General features: G+C 33.1%; 2 protein-coding genes across 2 annotated transcripts; one reads left to right on the forward strand and one right to left on the reverse strand.

Annotated features, from left to right (window-relative positions):
- The first annotated feature begins 959 nt into the window (after nucleotides 1-959).
- Nucleotides 960-2,804, forward strand: LOC18592281 (uncharacterized). Its single transcript, XM_007018920.3, has 2 exons — nucleotides 960-1,793; nucleotides 2,115-2,804. Exons 1-2 carry the CDS (start codon nucleotides 1,100-1,102, stop codon nucleotides 2,744-2,746), a joined length of 1,326 nt encoding a protein of 441 aa, XP_007018982.3. The 5' UTR covers nucleotides 960-1,099; the 3' UTR covers nucleotides 2,747-2,804.
- Nucleotides 2,805-9,472: 6,668 nt separating this feature from the next.
- LOC18592283 (O-fucosyltransferase 10) lies at nucleotides 9,473-18,010 on the reverse strand. The gene is made up of 10 exons (XM_007018923.3): nucleotides 17,413-18,010; nucleotides 16,449-16,551; nucleotides 16,038-16,105; nucleotides 15,710-15,798; nucleotides 15,428-15,625; nucleotides 14,979-15,183; nucleotides 14,712-14,879; nucleotides 11,626-11,793; nucleotides 10,559-10,749; nucleotides 9,473-10,277 (listed from the first exon to the last, which is right to left on the reverse strand). Exons 1-10 carry the CDS (start codon nucleotides 17,836-17,838, stop codon nucleotides 10,115-10,117), a joined length of 1,779 nt encoding a protein of 592 aa, XP_007018985.1. The 5' UTR covers nucleotides 17,839-18,010; the 3' UTR covers nucleotides 9,473-10,114.
- Between the last annotated feature and the right edge of the window lie 1,290 nt (nucleotides 18,011-19,300).

Here is a 19,300-nt window from a genome sequence, read left to right on the forward strand (position 1 = left end):
AATGAGAGGCTCGATAGGTCCGACTTGACCGACCACAGACATCTATCAATAATGTGCAAAAGAACTCAGACAATACACTCTTAAGAAATTTTCTTAAAATTAATAATATTATAAAGGAATAGAAAATCAATTATTGTACTTTTGAGATTCTTTTACAGAAACACGTTCAAAAAACGAAATGTAAATGAAGACTGACAGGGTTTAAAGAACGATTGATCTTCGTATCGATATGGTTGTTAATGTTTGAAGAAAGCATTTATAAGCTTCAAAAGATGGTTTAGAACAGCTATTCACAAATGATTATGACTCTTTTCAAAGATTTTGTAATTTTTAAAGATAAAAAATCACTTCAATGGTTTTGATGTTTCACATTTTTTCACCTTTAGTTAACTATCATAAATATTTAATCCCTTAATTTGATTTTTTCATAAATTAATTACTCACTTAATTGACGAACTAATGAACTAACTTATTCATAAACAAATTTTAAACTTAAAATCTGTTGAAAAGTTCAACACTTAATTCTCATGAAAAAACTTAATGTTGGTATATTATAAAAATTATTTTTACAATTAATAAATGTATACGTATGTGTATATATATATATAATTCGCAGCTATTCATTTTGTAAGTTACCGTAGGCTGGGATGAACATTTTTTCTTATTCGACAATGCATGCTGTGTAGGGTAGTTACATTTTTTTTTCTTTTTTATTCCTGATAATTACATATTTAACATTTTCCTGGTTATCCCTTTCCTGCTACTGGGGATTTATCCATCGGAATCCCATTTGAGTAATTTGATGCTGGGACCCACTTTTGTTTCTTGTCTAGATGATCCAGGTATCTACACTGGCAATCAACGGACGGTAAGTTACCATGAGGCCTACGTAGAGGGAGCAATTAATTTATAAATAAATCCAATTTGCTAAGAATAGCCCCAAAAAGAAATACTTTCAAATCTGAGCTCAAGTCAGTAGGCATCTTCGCAGCTGTTTCAGCTACATGTCTCTGACGGCAGTCTATCTCAGATTCTGATACTAGAACCCATCATTTTGTCTAGCCCAACTAATTTCACCGAGTAGCAGATCTCCTGAGAAATGGCTGGACCTACTCACCAAAGAAAACCAACCAAGGAAACTCACCAAAACCAAAAGAAGCGGCCTCAGAAGAATGACAAACCACCCTCTTGGGCAGTTGTGAAAGGCCTTTTCTTTGGTAAACATCCCCAACCACAACAAGAGCAACAGCAGCAGCTGCAGCAGCAACAAAAACAACATCAACAGCAACAAAAGCAAGAGCAGCAGCAACAGAAGCAACAGCAGAAGAAGAAGCAAAAGGAGAAACAACCAGAACAAGTGATGGAAGAAACTGGCAAGAAATGCAAGAAAATGAGGTGTTCAGGTTCATTATGTAGCAACACTAAGGTCATGCACAGGCCTGAAATAGCTTCCCCTGAAGTCCACAAGAAAAGGGCATCACTTGGTTCAAGTAACAATGATGCCTCTAGCAGATCCATGAAAGCCCCTCTGCATGAGCTCAATGGAGTCGTTTCTTCTACTAATTCTTCACTTTCTGTATCTTCAGCATCAGCCTCCTCCGCTGGTGGGTCTTTTAGAGGAATGCCATTTAGGAGATTCTCTGGCTGTTATGAGTGCAGAATGGTGGTTGATCCTGTTCTTGGAATAGCCAGAGATCCTTCCTTGAGGGGTAGCATTTGTTCCTGTCCTGAATGTGGTGAGATATTCATGAAAGCTGAAAATTTAGAGCTTCATCAAGCTATTAGGCATGCAGGTAATTCATTTCCCTTGAAATCTTCTCCTCCCCTATCTTAGCACATAAACCTCTTAAAAGTTTTTTCCTTTTTGTTAGCTAATTAACAAACTGATTCCATTCCTTCAGTTTTCTGTTCATATCTCTTCTCTTTTCTTTCTTTTAAGAAAGTTTACTTGTCTGACTATTATAATATTGATCCTTTTTTCCCTTTCATTTTCCTCGCCTTTTTCTTTTCTAGTAACGTCAATCTCAATTTCCTGTTTATCATAGTAATTATGAATGTATCGATAATAAACATCATAATCCGATTTTTCTGTCTCTGGGCTTGTAAATCCACAGTATCTGAACTGGGTCCTGAGGACACGAGCAAGAACATAGTGGAAATCATATTCCAGTCAAGCTGGCTAAAAAAGCAAACACCCATCTGCCAAATCGATCGCATCCTTAAAGTCCACAACACCTCCAAAACCATCTCCAAATTCGAAGAATACCGTGATTCCATCAAATCCAAAGCCACCAAGCTCCCTAAGAAGCACCCACGTTGCATAGCAGATGGCAATGAACTCCTCAGGTTTCACTGCACCACTTTTGCATGTTCACTCGGCCTCAACGGGTCCTCCAACTTGTGCACCTCAATCCCAAACTGCAATGTCTGTAGCATTATAAAGAATGGTTTCAAGGTTGCTCAAGAACTCAGCGGAGGTTCCAATGGGAAGGGAATCCTGACAACGGCAACCAGTGGCAAAGCTCATGACATGGCAGCTGGAGTAGAAGAAATTGGGAATGACAAGAGGGCAATGCTTGTTTGTAGGGTGATTGCTGGGAGAGTTAAGAAGAGCATGGAAGGTAGCATGGAGGACTGCGACTCAGTGGCTAGTGCTGTTGGGGTCTACTCCAATTTGGATGAGTTGTATGTGTTTAATCCCAAGGCCATCTTGCCTTGTTTTGTTGTTATCTATAGGGGGTTTTAGTGGGGTTTTCACTATTAACTTTCTGATCTAAGGGAAGGTTTTTCTTGTTTTCGGATAATCGATTTGCGTGGCAAAATTAAATCTTTGATTTGCTAAAACTGCTACTATCATGTGGAGATTTTTTGGGGGAATGGTTTAGATCCACGTGAGGTAGAAGATCACTGTCATGGGTTGGGGGGAATTGTGGGCTTGCCCTGTGGCTGTGGGTCGACAATCAGCAATAAATTTGTGGGGGAAACTTCGGAGGGAGGAGGAGGGGGTGTTAGATTTTGAACGGCGACATGATTTCTCAACCCAATACATGGCATTAATTGTACATTGGGAGAACACTAGCGCATTGGATGAATGAATGCTGAACCTTGTAAATGGTTTATATCTCTGTTTCTCTTTTTCTTCAGGAAAAAAAAAACATTTAACTTGGGATTATGAAGTGAAATTAAAGGAGAGAAGAATATGGAGTGACCAACTAGAACCTTCCCATATGGCACTATAATAGATAAATTATAGTGTAAAAGTCTGTTTCTGCATTTTTTTTTTCAGAATTTTTAATGAAATCATGTTACGGATAAAATTTGTTGACTTGACATTCATAATTTTACAAATTTAAGGTGAAGTTGATGACGTAGCATTCATAAACAAAATTGTCCAAGTTTTTGTATACATGTAAATCATCATGATTTGAGTGGAAAAGCCTAAAAAAGCTATTGAAAGGTCTAAATTTATATATCATCTTAAATTTATCTTTTTCTCATCGTATTATATTTAATATCACGCAGCTTTAATCAAAAAATTTGTTGATGAAAAAATTAGAAAAAAAAGCTTCATATCATCAAAATTCATTGTAGCATGGATCTGGTCTTTCTAATGCATAACGTTCTCAACTCTTGTATAGATTTTTTTTAGACAATTTTAAAAACACATTCTTTTACATGAATTTGACGTAGTTAAGATTTTATTGATAAAATGCACTTTTCACAAAAATCGAACTCTAATTGATAAAAAAAAAAAAAGAAAGTTTTTTCCTTATCAATTGAATTAATCCATGTGATGAGCCCATTGATGGATGTACTTATCTACATTGCCATGATGCATTTAAACCACATGGATCTCATCACTTGTACATTCACGGCGTTCACAATATATATAAATCTCATCAGGAGCAGGACAGGCACATTTTTCAAAATTGAAAATAAAGTTAGGTTGATCTTTGATTTTCCACCTTGCGAGAGTTCTTAAGTTTAAACATTTGATTCTCTTCATGTAGATTCAATCATCAAGCTTCTAACTTCTTGTTTGGAACCATAAAATATGTGTTTCTAGTCAGACAAAGTTTCCCAATCATCGATGAACTAATTAACAGATTTCGTTAATAAATTGCGTACAATCTTAGAATAACTCACCAAGTGGGACAGTCTTGACAAAATATTAGTCCGCACCCATACCTTTCTTTCTCCTTAATGGGGTATCAGTTTTTCCTGCATCAATTTCCGGGGATTCCATGCCATTTGCAAACGCCAAATTTAACAAAACATTGCACACATTTGGAATTTGGAACAGTATTTTGTTGTCCATGCTAGCTGGGCCTGGTGTGTCTTGTCATGATCAGGTTTTTGTTGAGTAGTGTCAAAAAAATAATGTAGGTTTTACTGCATGCAAGGCATTACTGAAGATGCTTTCAGTTTGTCTCTACAAGTTCTGTTAAATGGATGGTTCAGTTCAAGGACATACAGAAGCAAGGCAAGTTTTAGAGACAGCGCCACCTCCCCCGACTTCCTCTGTCCGTACAGCGTGCGCTAGTTTTTTGTTCTCTGCCTTTGTTTTCTAGCCTGTTTACTTTGCATTAACGGTTGCCCATGTGTTGTTGATCTGCGGCCTGTGGGTACATGACATCTCTATATATTTCTAGATTTTCAATCTTTTGACTCTTGTTTTGTACTCATTATCTCATGATTTGAGTTTTCTTGATGTTCGATAATAATAATAACAAAACAAATAGATATGCTGAGCAGCCAAGTATGGGCTCAATAAGCTCTTGTGGAATACTATATTCATAAAATCTTCCAATTTCTTCACTAACATTGGAAAAGGCAACAATTCTTTTTTATTGGAAAACCTCTTACGATGGCCGTGGAAACTGTCTGCACAGCTTTGATAAGTGGGTACTTTTCTTCTCCTTCCCAAGGATATTATAAATCTCACAAGCATGGCGGGATCAAAAGCAAGATTTGAATCCTACTTATGTAATCTCCTCCCACAGTCCTACAAGTACATACTGTGGTTCATACATGAACAATAAAATCATTGAAAAAATGTTGAAGGAAATCAATTATAAGTTGAATTCGCTCTAACCAAAAAAAAAAAAAAAAGAGTAGTGATTAAGAACAAATTTGTCACTATACCCTGATTCAAAGGGTAAATATTAGAATATGATGCTTTTTTTAAATTTGGAAAAAAAGAGATTCAAACTTAATTTTTTAAATAAAAAGATATACGTATTTATCATTAAATTGAATACTTAAATGAGAAAAAAATTAGTTGTTTTTAATAAATTTCATAATCATGATAGTAACCACTAATTAATGTGACCTCAATGTAGTTCATTAAGTAAATAATTGAAAGCATGACCAACATGTTGAATTCACAAAAAAATATTATATTAAGAAGACGATGGACTAAAGGCAATCCATCAAAGCTTATCACATTATAATCATATATATTGTTATTAATTGATTTAGTTTCATGTCTTGGCAAAGGAAAGATTAGGGCCAAATTTACCATTGTATTCTAAGCCAATATTGGATGTTGTCACTATATTTTGATTTTAAGTGATTCAGACATAATTTAATTAAAAAATAATATTCCTTTTTAATAAATGAAAATAAATATAAAATATTAAAAAATTGACATGGAATTTTTAATTATAAAACAATAAAACTTAAAATTTCATTTTTCTTTCTCATCCTTATTCTGAATCAATCCCCCTTTTTTAAAATAACAATGTTGACTTCGAGTACAGTGGTGAATTTGACATTAATCTCTTTCTCTGCAAAGAGGTGGAACGAAATCAATTAATAACAATACATATAAGACTACAATCCTTTTTTTTTTAAAATTCAGCATGCGAGTCATGCTTTCAATTATTTATTTAAATAACTACATTGATATCATATTTAATTAGAGTTCATTATCATGATTATACAATCTATTACGCATAATTATAAAATGAAATTCTTTGTATTTAAAAATTTGATTCGATAATAGTTATATTTATCTCTTTACTCAAAAATATATATGCGCTTATGGTACGTCTTTAATTACATTAGGTCTTCACTTCATCGCTTTCTATACACTATTATCTGTACTATAAAGTATATATTTTGTGTGTGAATTCAGCATGTGAGTCACGCTTTTAATTATTTATTAAAATTTTAATAACCTGTCCTTCTTTTATAATAAATTATTTATTAAATTAATTAAACTTAAATCATATTTAGTGATATGATTATGAAGTCTATTAGGCATAACTATATAAAGAAATTTTTCGCATATAGACATTTTACTTAATGATATTTCAATTTTACAATGTAAACATTATGTGAATAGTAGGAGTATTACTCTTAAAAAGAAAAAAATAAAAAAACCCACTTGAACTAGATGTTTTTTGGGTACATAAAATTTGGATTAGATAGTTATTTGTACTAGCCAGTTGCTGGCATATGAGTCAGGTTTGGCGCCAAAGAATGAGGCATAAGGAATTTCTCCCATGCAACCTTTGTGTAGCTTTTGTACAGAGCTTTGATAATTTTTTACAGTCCTTGAGAAGAGTAAAAGGGGAGGCACAACACATGCTTAAAGGAACGCTCAAGCCCTATTTCCATCAGCTACACTCGAAGAGAGAAAGAGATAGAAAGATAGTAAGAAGAAATGATTGGAAGGAAAAGAAAGCAACGTAACATGAAAGAAAATAAAGACAAAGCAACAAGCGTGGCAGAGAGGCCTTGCTAAACAAGAGTCATGAGAAATCGGGCTATTGGCACCTTTGGCAATTCGGCATTAACAGTGGGATTGGAAGGTGGGGCTCAATGCCTGACCTTGGTGGATCCCAGCCATGTTGCTCTTGTTTGGCTCATGTCTGTTGGGTCACAGTCAATGGTTGGACAAGCCTTGACCGGCTTATCTTTCCTCTCACTGGAGGACATTTCTCCTTCCGGACAAGATTTGGGGCCAATTATTGAGTAAAGTCAAGCTTAGCATTGTCGTACTCAAAACAAAAATGGAACTATGCATACTCAATGAGCAGGTGCCCCCTGAAAAACAAGCGTGAGATTCAAGGTAAAGAATCGAATGGGAATTAATTAAGAGAGTTGGAAGGGAGAGAATTACTCATTTTGGGGTCCTTCACTTCTCAACAGTAAAAGATCAGACAGCAGCGCAATTAAAAAAGTTTTCTCTTTTTGTTGCACACATGAAGAAAAGCAATGTAACATTTCCTGTAATTTGTTTATGCATTGAATTCGAAGGCCATTTTTTTTTTTTTGTTGAAATGCATGCACAGACTGAGAACAGAATCTTTTCATTAAATTTTTGCTTCAAGATAATTTCAAGCACAGTTGGAAAATGAACATCTACTTTACTGAATGCTAGAAAGGGTAGGTGTATGTAGCCGAGCAGATTCGAATTATTGGAAGTTGCATTTCCTTGCCAGGATTTCAGGCAAGTTCGTGTTGGCAACAAAGAAAACCTAAAAATGAGAACATTTAATTGATTCCTACAGTTCTTCACTGCCTGACGTATTCTTTTACCAGTTCCAACATTATCTTTTGAACACATATTCAGCTAGTAGAGCTGGTTAGTTTAAAGTGTACATTGTGAACTGTACTTGCAATAGTAAGCTCCTCCACTGGATAACGTAGTTCTTTGTGTTATACTCTATTTATACAGCCATTTATACATTAGAAATTAGCCTGCATAAATTTTGTCACAGGTAACCAGCAGTTGGCAGAGAATAAGAACAGAATCTGGAACATTGGCGATGTCTCTACTAATTTTAACAAAGAGCTAATTATCTGATAGAGATCATCCCAACGGTGCTTCTGCAAAGTGATATTATTGGCTACAGCTATCCGGGAAAAAGAAAAAGATGGTTCTACTCCTTCAGGTTTTGGTTAATTCCATTTGTTAGGTAGCAGATATTGACTCCAGTTTCACCATGCATGATGTTTAACAAAAGCAGGAATTTTCAATTGGGAAGCTCAATCGAGCTCTTTCCAACCTGGTGTGAAACTAGTTCCTTCTCAGCTCTCCTCACTAAACGCTATTGCACATTCCCAATGTCAGCATCAACATTTCAAAAGTTCATTGTATCACTACTTTCAGGCGTTCTCCAATGAGGGGACCTAGTTTATATTTTGGCCACAAACAACCATGTTACATGTCAACAATGCTGAAAAATCAACTTCATCATGTTTTGATAAATCAATAAGGGAGGTTAATATAACCCCTTCTGATGCATCAATGCCACTCTTAAATTAAGACAGAAAGCATGAACGCAAAACTTTCAGACTGCCGGAAACAAGAAATTGATCCATATGAAGAACCAAGTTCGCCAAGTCTATCAGCATTACGCAAGACCAAAATATGAAGTTCCGTCTCTGGTAGCCCTACGAAGTAGTTCCAACAACGTCTTCAAACAATATTGTTTCCCAGATTTGCACATGGCTCTATTACAATGCTTCCAACAACATTTCTCTTACTCAGTGCCAGATGTCACAACTCGTAACCAAACTGCAGTTGAGGACTGACACCTGAGTGTCAAGTTGAGTAAAGTGATGCAGACTTCCATCAGTGAAATACCGGAGAATCAAAACATGCGCAAAAGCAAGAAATTATCAGTTATCCAGATGGGCAACGGATATTCTTTAATTCAAGCTTTTCCACTAGCCTAGCAGCCTTGGCTGGACCCAGAAAATAAACCATTTATCTCTGCAACTCGAACGCCATGTGTGCTGTATAAATCAATATTCCATCTGTTGACACCCTTTTTTTTTTTCTTGTCAGAGTAATTTAAGGTAATTTTGTAATAATCATGTGGCCTAAATCAATATTAAATAATCAATTAATTCGGCTTCAATTTAGGCTTTGGAATATATTCTTTTCATTTGGGCCTATTTCACTTGTGCTTACTCAATTTGGGCTCCCTTGGATTTATTTTGTTTGGACTCGATGGGACTTTTTTCTTGTTTGGACCCATTTAATTCGGCTTATTTGGACATGTCTTGTTTGGGCTTAGTTAAATTGAATTTACTGGATTCGATTCACTCCAAATTATGAGTCATGTAGTGTTTTAAACTAAAAAAAAAAACACTAAACGAAACAAACTCTTATATGTTCCTGCAAATTTCAAGCCCTTGTGCTCGAAGATCAACTATAAATCGAAATTGAATCTTTATAATGAGTTTAGGTGAAGTTTAAAATTTTATTAATGATAAATTCAATTATTTGCCTTTTTATTTTTAAATGAAGTGATACAAATAAAACGCACATGTTACAAATACTAAATCAATAAAAAATGAAATAAATTTTAAATTTTCCAATAAACTCACGACAAGTGTTATCAAAACATAATTAAATCTTCATTAATGCAAAATACTGAACTAAGATGCAAGATCTCTCTTCGAAGTTAATGCAAACCAGAAATAAAATCTTCTTCCATCTAATAAACATGTCTTGTTTCATTCACCTTATGAATGGAGAAATTATCTTTCATTACATTCATTTAAGGCGCACTTAATATTTTGTAAACAAAATCTTTGACGATTTGGATTTTCACCAAAGACAATGCAAAGCCAGTCTTCCGGGCCTGTAGCCATATCAAAAAATTTTCACGATACAGTACTAGAAATTCTGCAAAACTTCCCCCGTAAAAGAGCAAGCGTGAAATCTGTCCTGCTTCCTGCTATAATGTTGAAGCTAACTATGAAAAAACAAAAGAATCATGTCAATCCCGGCTCATTTGATCAGGCTCTGCAAATCAACCTCCATCTTGTTGCTTACATCCGCACTGCAAGCAAAACAACATTTGCATCTTCGGGTAAAACCAAAAGCCCATTGTCGAACAAGGAACTTCTGGCGTGATCAAAACTGGAGAACCTACACACTGCCCAACTAAACTGCAATCCCTATCTGCCTTTGCATATCAGGTAGCACAACAATGGTGTAGGACGACCATGAACAGAGGGTAAATGCAGCAATAATACACTTTGGAAGTATATGATTGATGATAGATGTGCAATGGAAGCCCAGATGAAGTATGAACTTTGCTTGTTATCTTGTAGACTCAAAGTGGGTAAAAAGAATCAATACTATCAGTTAGAGTGTGGAATTATGTGAATGCTGGAGACACGCACATTCTGGCAAAGGATATGTGTATATGGAGGTCTTTCTGTTGAATTTTTTGACTCTGGGCACCATCATCCCCTTGCGATCATTTTCTGCAAGCATTACTCTCATCTCATCCTTAAAAGCTTTCCAACTGCAAAGGGAGAACATAGATGTTTTATACCTATACAGAAGTGAGACAAAGAGAACATGCATGTGGCACTTGACAGAACCCTACAGATATGTATAGAGACCTATAAAACTACTCCATTCTCCTAGGATATTTTCAACGGACCACTATTTATACAAAGCTTAAGTCCAAGATATGTACTTTTTTCAAAGTCCAAGATCTTTGAACTTTATAACTCTGGCCCGTAATCCAACATGGTTGCATTAGCAAGGTCTTGTTACTCCAGTAGTTCAGAGGATAAATACCTGATACCCATGTCTTGCAGCAAAACCACAAGCTTGCGTTTATCAGGCTTGATAGTCTTTGCATGTCCATAAAAAAGAAATCTCCGGTGGCCCATCAAAAAATGTGGAAAATTTCCACCCTGGGTTGTCACAAACACCTCACTAAACAAGCTTACTGTGTAGTCTAAAGCTGCCAGCCTTGAGGAATACCCCTATCAAGAGAAAAGAAAAAAGGATGTTAAACAGATGTTCTGAGGGTTTCCTCCCTTATAGGATAAAATATTTTATCAATTTAAGTCAAACTTGTTCAGAGATCAGTCATTTCGTAGGTCATTCAGTTGACTTGTTTGCGTTTTCAATTAGACCAGGAGGCAACCACAAAAACTGATCAGAGTCAAAGGAGTAGGCAATGAATAGGATAAAATTGCTTTGTTCAATTCTGTTTAATCAATCACTGACAAGAGGACAAATGAAAATGAACCTTAAAGATGTAGCTGGATGTTCCAGTTTCATAAAGAAAACCTGATTTAAAAAGAGAGATTAAAACATTGTGGTCTAAGTTGTCTAAGTTCTCCTTATAATTACTGTTGTTAAAACAATTAGTGGTGGCGTATAAAATAGTTGAATAGTCATTCCTAAGTCTCTAAGCAAGAAGTATATCAATAATTTCATTTAAGGAAAAATTTTCTATCCAAAGGCTTAATACAGGCCATTTCCATAAGAATGTGAGGCTAAGTGTAGTTATTATAGCAATTTGAAAACGCTTGAAAAACTAGCTCGATTGATCCTACTACAGATAATCTATATGTGCTCTTAATAAGACCAGATACATATGAAGTATTTATTCAAGGAGAAAGCAGACTAAGATGTGTATAACTGGAACTAGTAATTTAAGATTCTATGTTTAGTGTTTAGATGAGACAAACGAAGATCTTCTGCTCATGTTGCACTCCTGAGTAGTCAGAATACAGAATAACAGAACTGTTAATGATATCTTATGGGAAAACTAATTCACTTACAGGGGAAAAAAAATATCCACAACATGCTGCAAACCTTAAATATTGTAAGAATGGTAGCCCGGCATTTACCTCAAAAGGAGCAAGCTCATCAGGAGCAGCGAGAGACTCCTTGGTGTAAAGAAGGGGAAACATCTTTAGCAAAGGAGCTAGATGTTTTTCTGCCTGGTAAATTTTCCCTGAGGCTAAGTAAATTGAAGTGTTGTTGTCAAATCCCATACCACGTAGCATCAGTCCAACCTATGGTGACCGGAAAAACATTGTGCAGAAAGAGTTATTATTTGCCACAAATGGACAGAATATATCATAAGTCAATTATAAAGAAATGCAAGGATAAGTTGAATATGAATTCCATATTGCATCGAAAAGATTTAACAACTTAGAGAATGAAATACAACGCCAATGAAATAATTACCATATTTTAGTACTATTGGAATATGGTGCATGCTACTAGACATAGGCAGGGGCGGAGCGTCCCTTTGTAATGGGAGGGCCATGGCCCCCCCAAACTTTTTGAAATTTTTTATATATTATATATTTTTTAATAATTTTTCAAAATAATTTGTTATTAAATAATTAACATAATTAAAAAATAATAAAATGATCTTACGAGCTCATTCAATTTTACTCAAATTCTTAATTTTTTTAAATTTTTTAAGTTTCTCCACTCAACTTTTTCTCTTTTTTTTTTATCCTTGTATTGTAAAATTATAAAAAAGTAAAATTTTTATTTAATTTTTTCTATTTATATTATTATTATTTATATTTATTTATTTTTTCAATTATATTCTATTTGCTCATATATTTTAAGTTTTTATAAATTTTTTTAAATTTCTATGAATCATCAACCACATTTTTTTTTGTTATATAAGTTATATCTCCTATTTGTTATGGTTTCTTTTTCCTATTATGTGAATTTTATTTTTAATGATTTTAATTTTTAAAAATTAAAAAATTATTGTATATGTAATTCTCAAATATAAGTTCTAGTATTGCATTATTGGTTGTTGTTCAAATTTTCACTAATATGTTATTTTTTATTAATCCTAATTATATAAGAAAAAAATTATCTTGAGTATATGTTTTTAATGTACTTTATGTTTTATATTTAGTTGAAAAAAAATTATCTTGAGTATAAAAAAAAATTATTAATTCTGTATATCGTATTTAATTATTTATAATTTATGCATTATAGTTTAATATTTAGTATTACAAACTTAAATATAATAAAATGAAAATATTAGATATTGACAACATTAATTTTTTAGTTGTTTATATTGAAAAAGATAAACTTCAAAACAAAATGGATAAGTTTCTACAAATAATTTAGTTGTTTATATTAAAAAAGATATTACCATCGTTAAACAAAATTTTCCTAAAACACTATTATAAGTTTTTTTCTTTTTATTTCTTTAATTTACATGTTATATAAAATTATTATCTATTATAAATATTTTGATTATTAATAATTAAGTTTAATATATTAACTTTAAAAATTTTTAACTTTTATTCTTTTTAAACTTTGGCACCTCCAATAAAAATTAACTAACTCCACCCCTGAACATAGGGATTTCATTTATGGTTTGACCAGGATAATGCATTGAATAACTAGAATACGAAAGAATCCTGAATCTATTGTGTCCAGCAGCATTTCAAGAAACTAAAAAATTCAAAATAAATACAACAATAACAAGGCACTAAAGCATGTTCCCACTTGCAGAATTCATTTTACAATAATTGTGGTCAAGGATGAAAGACCTGATCTAATGCTGCTTAGGGCAGAAGTCAGCTAGTCAATATAGGAAAGAGATCCAAATACGAAACATATAAGCTACACCAAGAAATGTAGGAAGCATATGTAATATAGGAACACCTAAGCCTAATCCTGATTGTTATGTAGGATTTTGTTCTGCCTTTCAGTTCTATTTAGAGTTATTTTACTTCAATGGGTCACCTCGTTTTCCATACAGCTTCAAAGTTTAAACTAGGACTGGCTTCCTACACCCTTGTAGCACCTCAAACTAAATAATTGATAGAAACACGAATAAAACAAGGTGAAGAGCTCATAAATTTGTATTGCAATTCAAAAGCGGCCTAATAAGTTCAAAAGCCTAAAACGAAATATTCAAATGAGACTTTTTTTAATGAAATTAAAAATAATTATTAAAATTTTATTCTTCTAACTTTTAGATATGCAAAATTTTTAATTAAACTTTTATAATCAAATTCTTCTAATATTTTTTTTTCAATTGATAATATAACCAGTCCATGTAATCTTTCCTGAGACATTATTGATCTTAAATAAGATTTTATTAATTTTAATTTTGAAAAACATTCTTTTTCCTAAAACAACACTTACTGAAATTGTTAACATTATTCTAAAAGCAATTTATACATTTGAAAAAAAATCGAATCTTATTATATGATTAAGTATGTCAATTAGACTGTTTTTTTCTTGTATAATTTCTTTTAAAATTTTTAACTCTGAAAATAAATCTAAACCATCAATATCAAAATAATTATTATATTTTAAGAAACATTCAAGATTAAGACAATATTCTTTCAAACTATTATCATCTAATGACCTCAACTTTTTTACCGTTATATAGAAAACCAAAAAAATAATTGATTTTATATATAAAAAAAAAATAACTATTGAAAATCATTAAATGAGTTTATTGAAAATAAGATAGATAAATTAAAAAAAAATAATTGTTGGAGATGATTAAATACATATAATTGCTAGTTAATTGAAAATAAAAAAATATAATTAAGAATTAATAACATTCTAAAAATAAAAAAGTGATAAAAAATTAATATTTATTAAGCACATAATTAAAAAAGTGAAAGAATAAATAATTCATTAATTATTTTTTACTTTTAAATATTTTTTTAATTTTTATATATTTTTAATATAATTAATTATATTATAATTATTATATAATTATAAATTCTCCCTAAATTTGGGGTCTCTCCAAATTGGGGCCTAAAGCCCTTGCTTGGGTGGCTTCACCCAAGGGCCATATGCAACTGCAAGTACAGCATGTAGCCTTTTCTTTAAATAGTATGGTTCCAGAGCCCCAAAAAGTATTGAATGAAATGTTTAAATAGACTATACTTGGAGAAAGCAGCAAAGAGATTGAACTTTTATTAGGTACCTCCACAGGGGTTAGAGGACATTTTCCTTCAACTCGATTGAGAGCAGGTAAGATGACAAGACCTCTTCGTTTAAACTTTCCCTTCCACCCTTTTTCTCTAAAAGAATCCATTTCGAATTTTTCAGCCTGTCCTCCATCATAAACACAGCATGAAAAGGCCACCATATCCTAACAATTGAAGAGGGGTAATTAATCGGCATATTAGGTTTCTTTGGGAAATGAATAGCTTGCTTTAGGTAAGGGCCAAAAAAAGGATTAGCACCACACCTGCTCAAACCTGAGGTGGACAGAAACATATTTTCCCCCACTCCTTGAGCTCTTCTCAATCATCCTATTAACTAGTTTCTCAGCAAGTGTTGATATAGGTAGAGAGAATTTCAACGCTTTATAATTGGCTACGCATCTTAGCAACTGAATATGAGGTGGGACATGCATTGCCAATCTATTAGCAAAGGGCGCAATGCGGATAACTCTGCATCAAACATATAACCATCACAACCAAATTAGAAGTATACTTCAGAAAATTTTTGGTTAAATATCAAGTACAAAAGGTATTTAAATACATAGGAAAAAAATTGTTTTTATTCAAGAATCTGCCCACTTCAATTCACAGCTTGCTTATATAATAACTATTTCATTATATTAAGAGAATAAACAAATCCATTTTATTAATGACAAATAAAAACTAGAACTGGAAGATATAATATGGCACATACCCTTGATCCTTCAAAATGGGATGAACAACTTCCAAGTAATAATTTACAGGAGCCCAAGCTTGGACTCGAAGATTTGGAATATTGGACATGTTGTGATCATATTTGTCCATCAATGCCTCAGGCAACTCCCTAACCACATTTACATAACCTTTAAGGTTGTCTATGAAGTGATCCTCATCGTATATATCCCCAAACTGACTGCAAAATGGGTAAGCTTTTAAGCATCAGGTTCCGCAATATCCTTAAGTTAAATTTGGACATGATGAGTCAATGACGGTATACCTAGGATCATTCCAAACACTGTTGAGTTCAAACTGAGGAATAACTAGTATTGCATTTAAAAGTCCAGCTACAGCCACTGCATTGCATATCTACAGAAAAAAAAAATGTAATGATGTTTACATGCACATGACAGAACAAAGACTTTGATAATCAGATAAGCAATATGAAGCATTAAGCTTTATGTGCCATAGCAGAATCAGTATGTGGTATTCAGCTGTCAAATTCTGAGAATAAAGCACATCAGTTAAGTTTAAAAAATCATAAATTAAGTTAAAAAACAGCTGAAAACCAAAATGTACAAATCTCGTAAAAGCAGACAATTGCATACCGCAGAACGTTGTTGGTTAAGACCACCATTAGCATCAACGATCAAATAACCGCTAGAGCCAGGAGACTCTGAAATTCAGTAGAAATATTAAATTATCATACAAGTCTGAGCCCATTTCCTCTCCTTTCAAGCATTAAAATGTCAAAAAACTAGAGTGACAAGGATTAGAAAGCATCTGCAAGGGTGGGGTTAGATGAAGTCTAATGACTGATTTTCTCAATGACCAGAAAATGGAAAACTCACATAAACATGGTGGTAACAACTTTTATGCTCCTACCCCACCCTTTACAAGTTATCCCTAACATGTAGTAATAATCACCCAACAGCAGCTCCTGAACTCCAATATTAACAATTTTTGAAACTGAAGGATCATAGAACTCTAAGAGAAAAACCATCTCAGTAAGAAATTACCGATCATGCTAGTTCTGTACAAGGAGAAATGATTTCTAGCCATCAAATTTGGACAAGGTTTTTGTACTTTCAGCCTTCTTTTGTATTTCCACACAGAGGACAACTGCAGCAAGAAGAAGCATATTATTGCAGCTTATTACAGAAGGATCTGGATCCTATCAGAGGGACCCAACCCTCAAGGAGAAAAGCCAAGAACATGATGCATTTCTGATCACTATGTAGAGTTAATAAGACAAACAAAGAATGTCAAATTAGATCCATCTAGGTCACTATCCTGTTAATGCTGAAAACCTCGAGTTTTTTTTTTTTTCAAAAAAGTAGAGTTTGATATTTCTGTTGTAACCAAAATAGCCAAGTGCTATAATAAAAGTCTAAATGGAGAAATGAAAATTAAAGATATTTGATTTTGGGCATAAGCAAAAAAATGCAAAATTTCATATCAATATCATTTTCCAAGTAGAAAGTTCAAAACTCCACTAATCAACTTATCTTCAAGTCCTTTGCTTTTCCCATCAAGCTTCTTTGCTTTCTCATTTCTTGATCAATTTCCATATACTACCAGTTTCTGCTTTATCCAAGAAACCAAATTATTTTATGATAAATTTTATCTTATGTCTAGTCAGCAACCAATTAGAAAAGAGCACTCAAATAAAGACTAGCTAAACAATTGATCATATAACTCAAATCTGAACCTTTAAATGGAAAGAATTATAACTAAAAAACACTCAATATTTCCAAAATTAAAAAAAAAAAAAAAAAACAAAAACCGTCCATTCACATAAAAATTAAGATCCTCTCAAAAAACTTAACCTTTATAGTCTAAATCTAGCAACCAACTTCACCATCATAAACACCAAATGCAGCCATCACAAAGCATATACAAGCAAGGCGAAAAAAAAAAATTTTAAGAAAAATTTAAAAAAAATATATAGGAAAAAAGAAGAGAGAAGCTGGAGAAGAAGACCTCAAGAGCTGAAGCATTATCAAAGCGAATATCATCCCAAAGCCTTCGAAAATTCTCATGGCTACGGTACACTGATCCAGGAACAGAAGCATAGCCCAAAAGCCCAGAAAATGGACCGACACACATGAACAAGCCCGAAATGTACAAAAGCGGCAGCACCAACAAGTACCGGAGATTCCGCCGGAAGTTCAGGCCGGAACCAAGATTTTCACGGCGGACGAAAGAATGGGTCTTGGAACGCAGCCTCCGGCGGCACTGGGATAGGGACGGAGTGAGACGCGGCTTCGGGGGCGAAGCAGGTGGGCTCGGAGAGTTGCTGTTGGTCCCGCTACTGCTCTCGCTGCTGTAGCCATTGCTTCCACTGTTGTTGTTGTTGTTGTTGCTGTTGCTCTTGGGTTTCATGGAAGTGCCAATGTGAGCTGCCATGCAAAGAGAAACTCAGAAACAAAAAGAAACAAACGATGATCTTTTTCTTTTTTTTTTTCTTTTGCTTTTTCTTTTTCTTCACTTACTTTTTCTCTGTTTGGTTTTTTCTGGAGGTTTTGAAGTGCTGTTTGTGTCTGAAACTCTGTGAAGAGTGAGGACTAATTTCAGGAGTTTTTTTTTTTTTTTTGTATTATTACTTCTTAAAAGTAGTATTATTTTTTGTTTTGTTGTTTTCCACAGAGATAACAGAGAGAGAAGCTAGGCTGGCGTGGCTTCAACTGAGCTATAATATTTTCTTTACTGAGCTATAATTAGACTTTAACAGTAGATTAACACTTACCACAAATAAACAACTCTTTAAATTTTTAATTTTTTATTAGCTAAAATGTAATTTATCTAAAAAACTTCAACTTTCAAATCTTCATAAAATGTCAAGAATATCCATAAATTAAAAATGTTAATAGATACTTGCATTACTCGAGTCCATTAAATAAAATTAAAATAACTTATAGTTGAATTCGATAATAAAATTACTAATCTTCTCGAGTTTGAATAGTGATTTTAAAATATTCATTACTTAATATTTAATTATAAATAATAATTTTTAATATTAAATTTTAATTATATATTATTTTTTATTTATAAATTCTTTACAAATAATTTAATATTTATTAAAATTTATTAATTGTGTTTAAGTCTTATTTTAATTTATTCTTTTATCAATTAATTTAATATTCATTAATAATATACATAAAATTTTATTTTAATCAAATATTTAACGAGTTTAGGTATTTAACTAATAATACTTATAATATTCGAGTATAGATTGATGTAACAAGTATAAAATTTAATTATGTATTTATAAAATTTGGATACATTATTAAATAATAATATTTGAGTTTGAATGCTTTCCTCATTGATATCTTATCATAAATCAAATTTAGCGTAAATAAATTGGATTTATGTAGAAACTTAATACCTTCCTTAATTGTCAAAATATATCTTTTAAAAAAATTTGTCAAAATATAACCACAACTTGAGCCTTTTCTTCTTCTATATCCAAAGCCAATCCCCAGCCGTAATAAAGATCACGTGATTAATTAATGGAATAATGTAATGTTCTCTGATTAATGGAAGCAGTGAATACAAGGGAGAGGGGTGAGGGTGGCAGAAACGGCTACAACCGACAGCGATTGCTGTGCCTCGGGCTCCGCTTCGGTAATGTTAATGTGAATGTAGGTGGTATAATTGTGTTTTGGACGGTTGCACCCTACCACCGCTGCCGGATTGACCATGAGCTTTTTCCAGTGTCCCTTTAGGCACTTTTAGGGACCTCCATTGCTCCAGGCATGGATTGGAACTTTCTCCTATCTCCATTCGTATCTTTACCGCTTCCTGTTGTGGGATCCTCACCCTATCGGATCCTTCCGCACTGGGATTTGGATTGTGATTTTGTGTGACC

The sequence above is a fragment of the Theobroma cacao genome, chromosome 8, assembly GCF_053813885.1.
Source record: "Theobroma cacao isolate CCN51 chromosome 8, ASM5381388v1, whole genome shotgun sequence".
Taxonomy (NCBI): domain Eukaryota; kingdom Viridiplantae; phylum Streptophyta; class Magnoliopsida; order Malvales; family Malvaceae; genus Theobroma; species Theobroma cacao.

Bases quoted from the DNA above. Each gene is read 5' to 3' on its own strand.
- LOC18592283 (XM_007018923.3), bottom strand. From the start codon at position 17,838: ATGGCAGCTCACATTGGCACTTCCATGAAACCCAAGAGCAACAGCAAC. The intron at 16,106-16,448 runs GTAATTTCTTAC...ACTGAATTTCAG, and splicing joins GTACAGAACTAGCATGATCG to AGTCTCCTGGCTCTAGCGGT. The intron at 15,799-16,037 runs GTATGCAATTGT...TTTTTTCTGTAG, and splicing joins TTAACCAACAACGTTCTGCG to ATATGCAATGCAGTGGCTGT.
- LOC18592281 (XM_007018920.3), top strand. From the start codon at position 1,100: ATGGCTGGACCTACTCACCAAAGAAAACCAACCAAGGAAACTCACCAA. The intron at 1,794-2,114 runs GTAATTCATTTC...GTAAATCCACAG, and splicing joins TCAAGCTATTAGGCATGCAG to TATCTGAACTGGGTCCTGAG.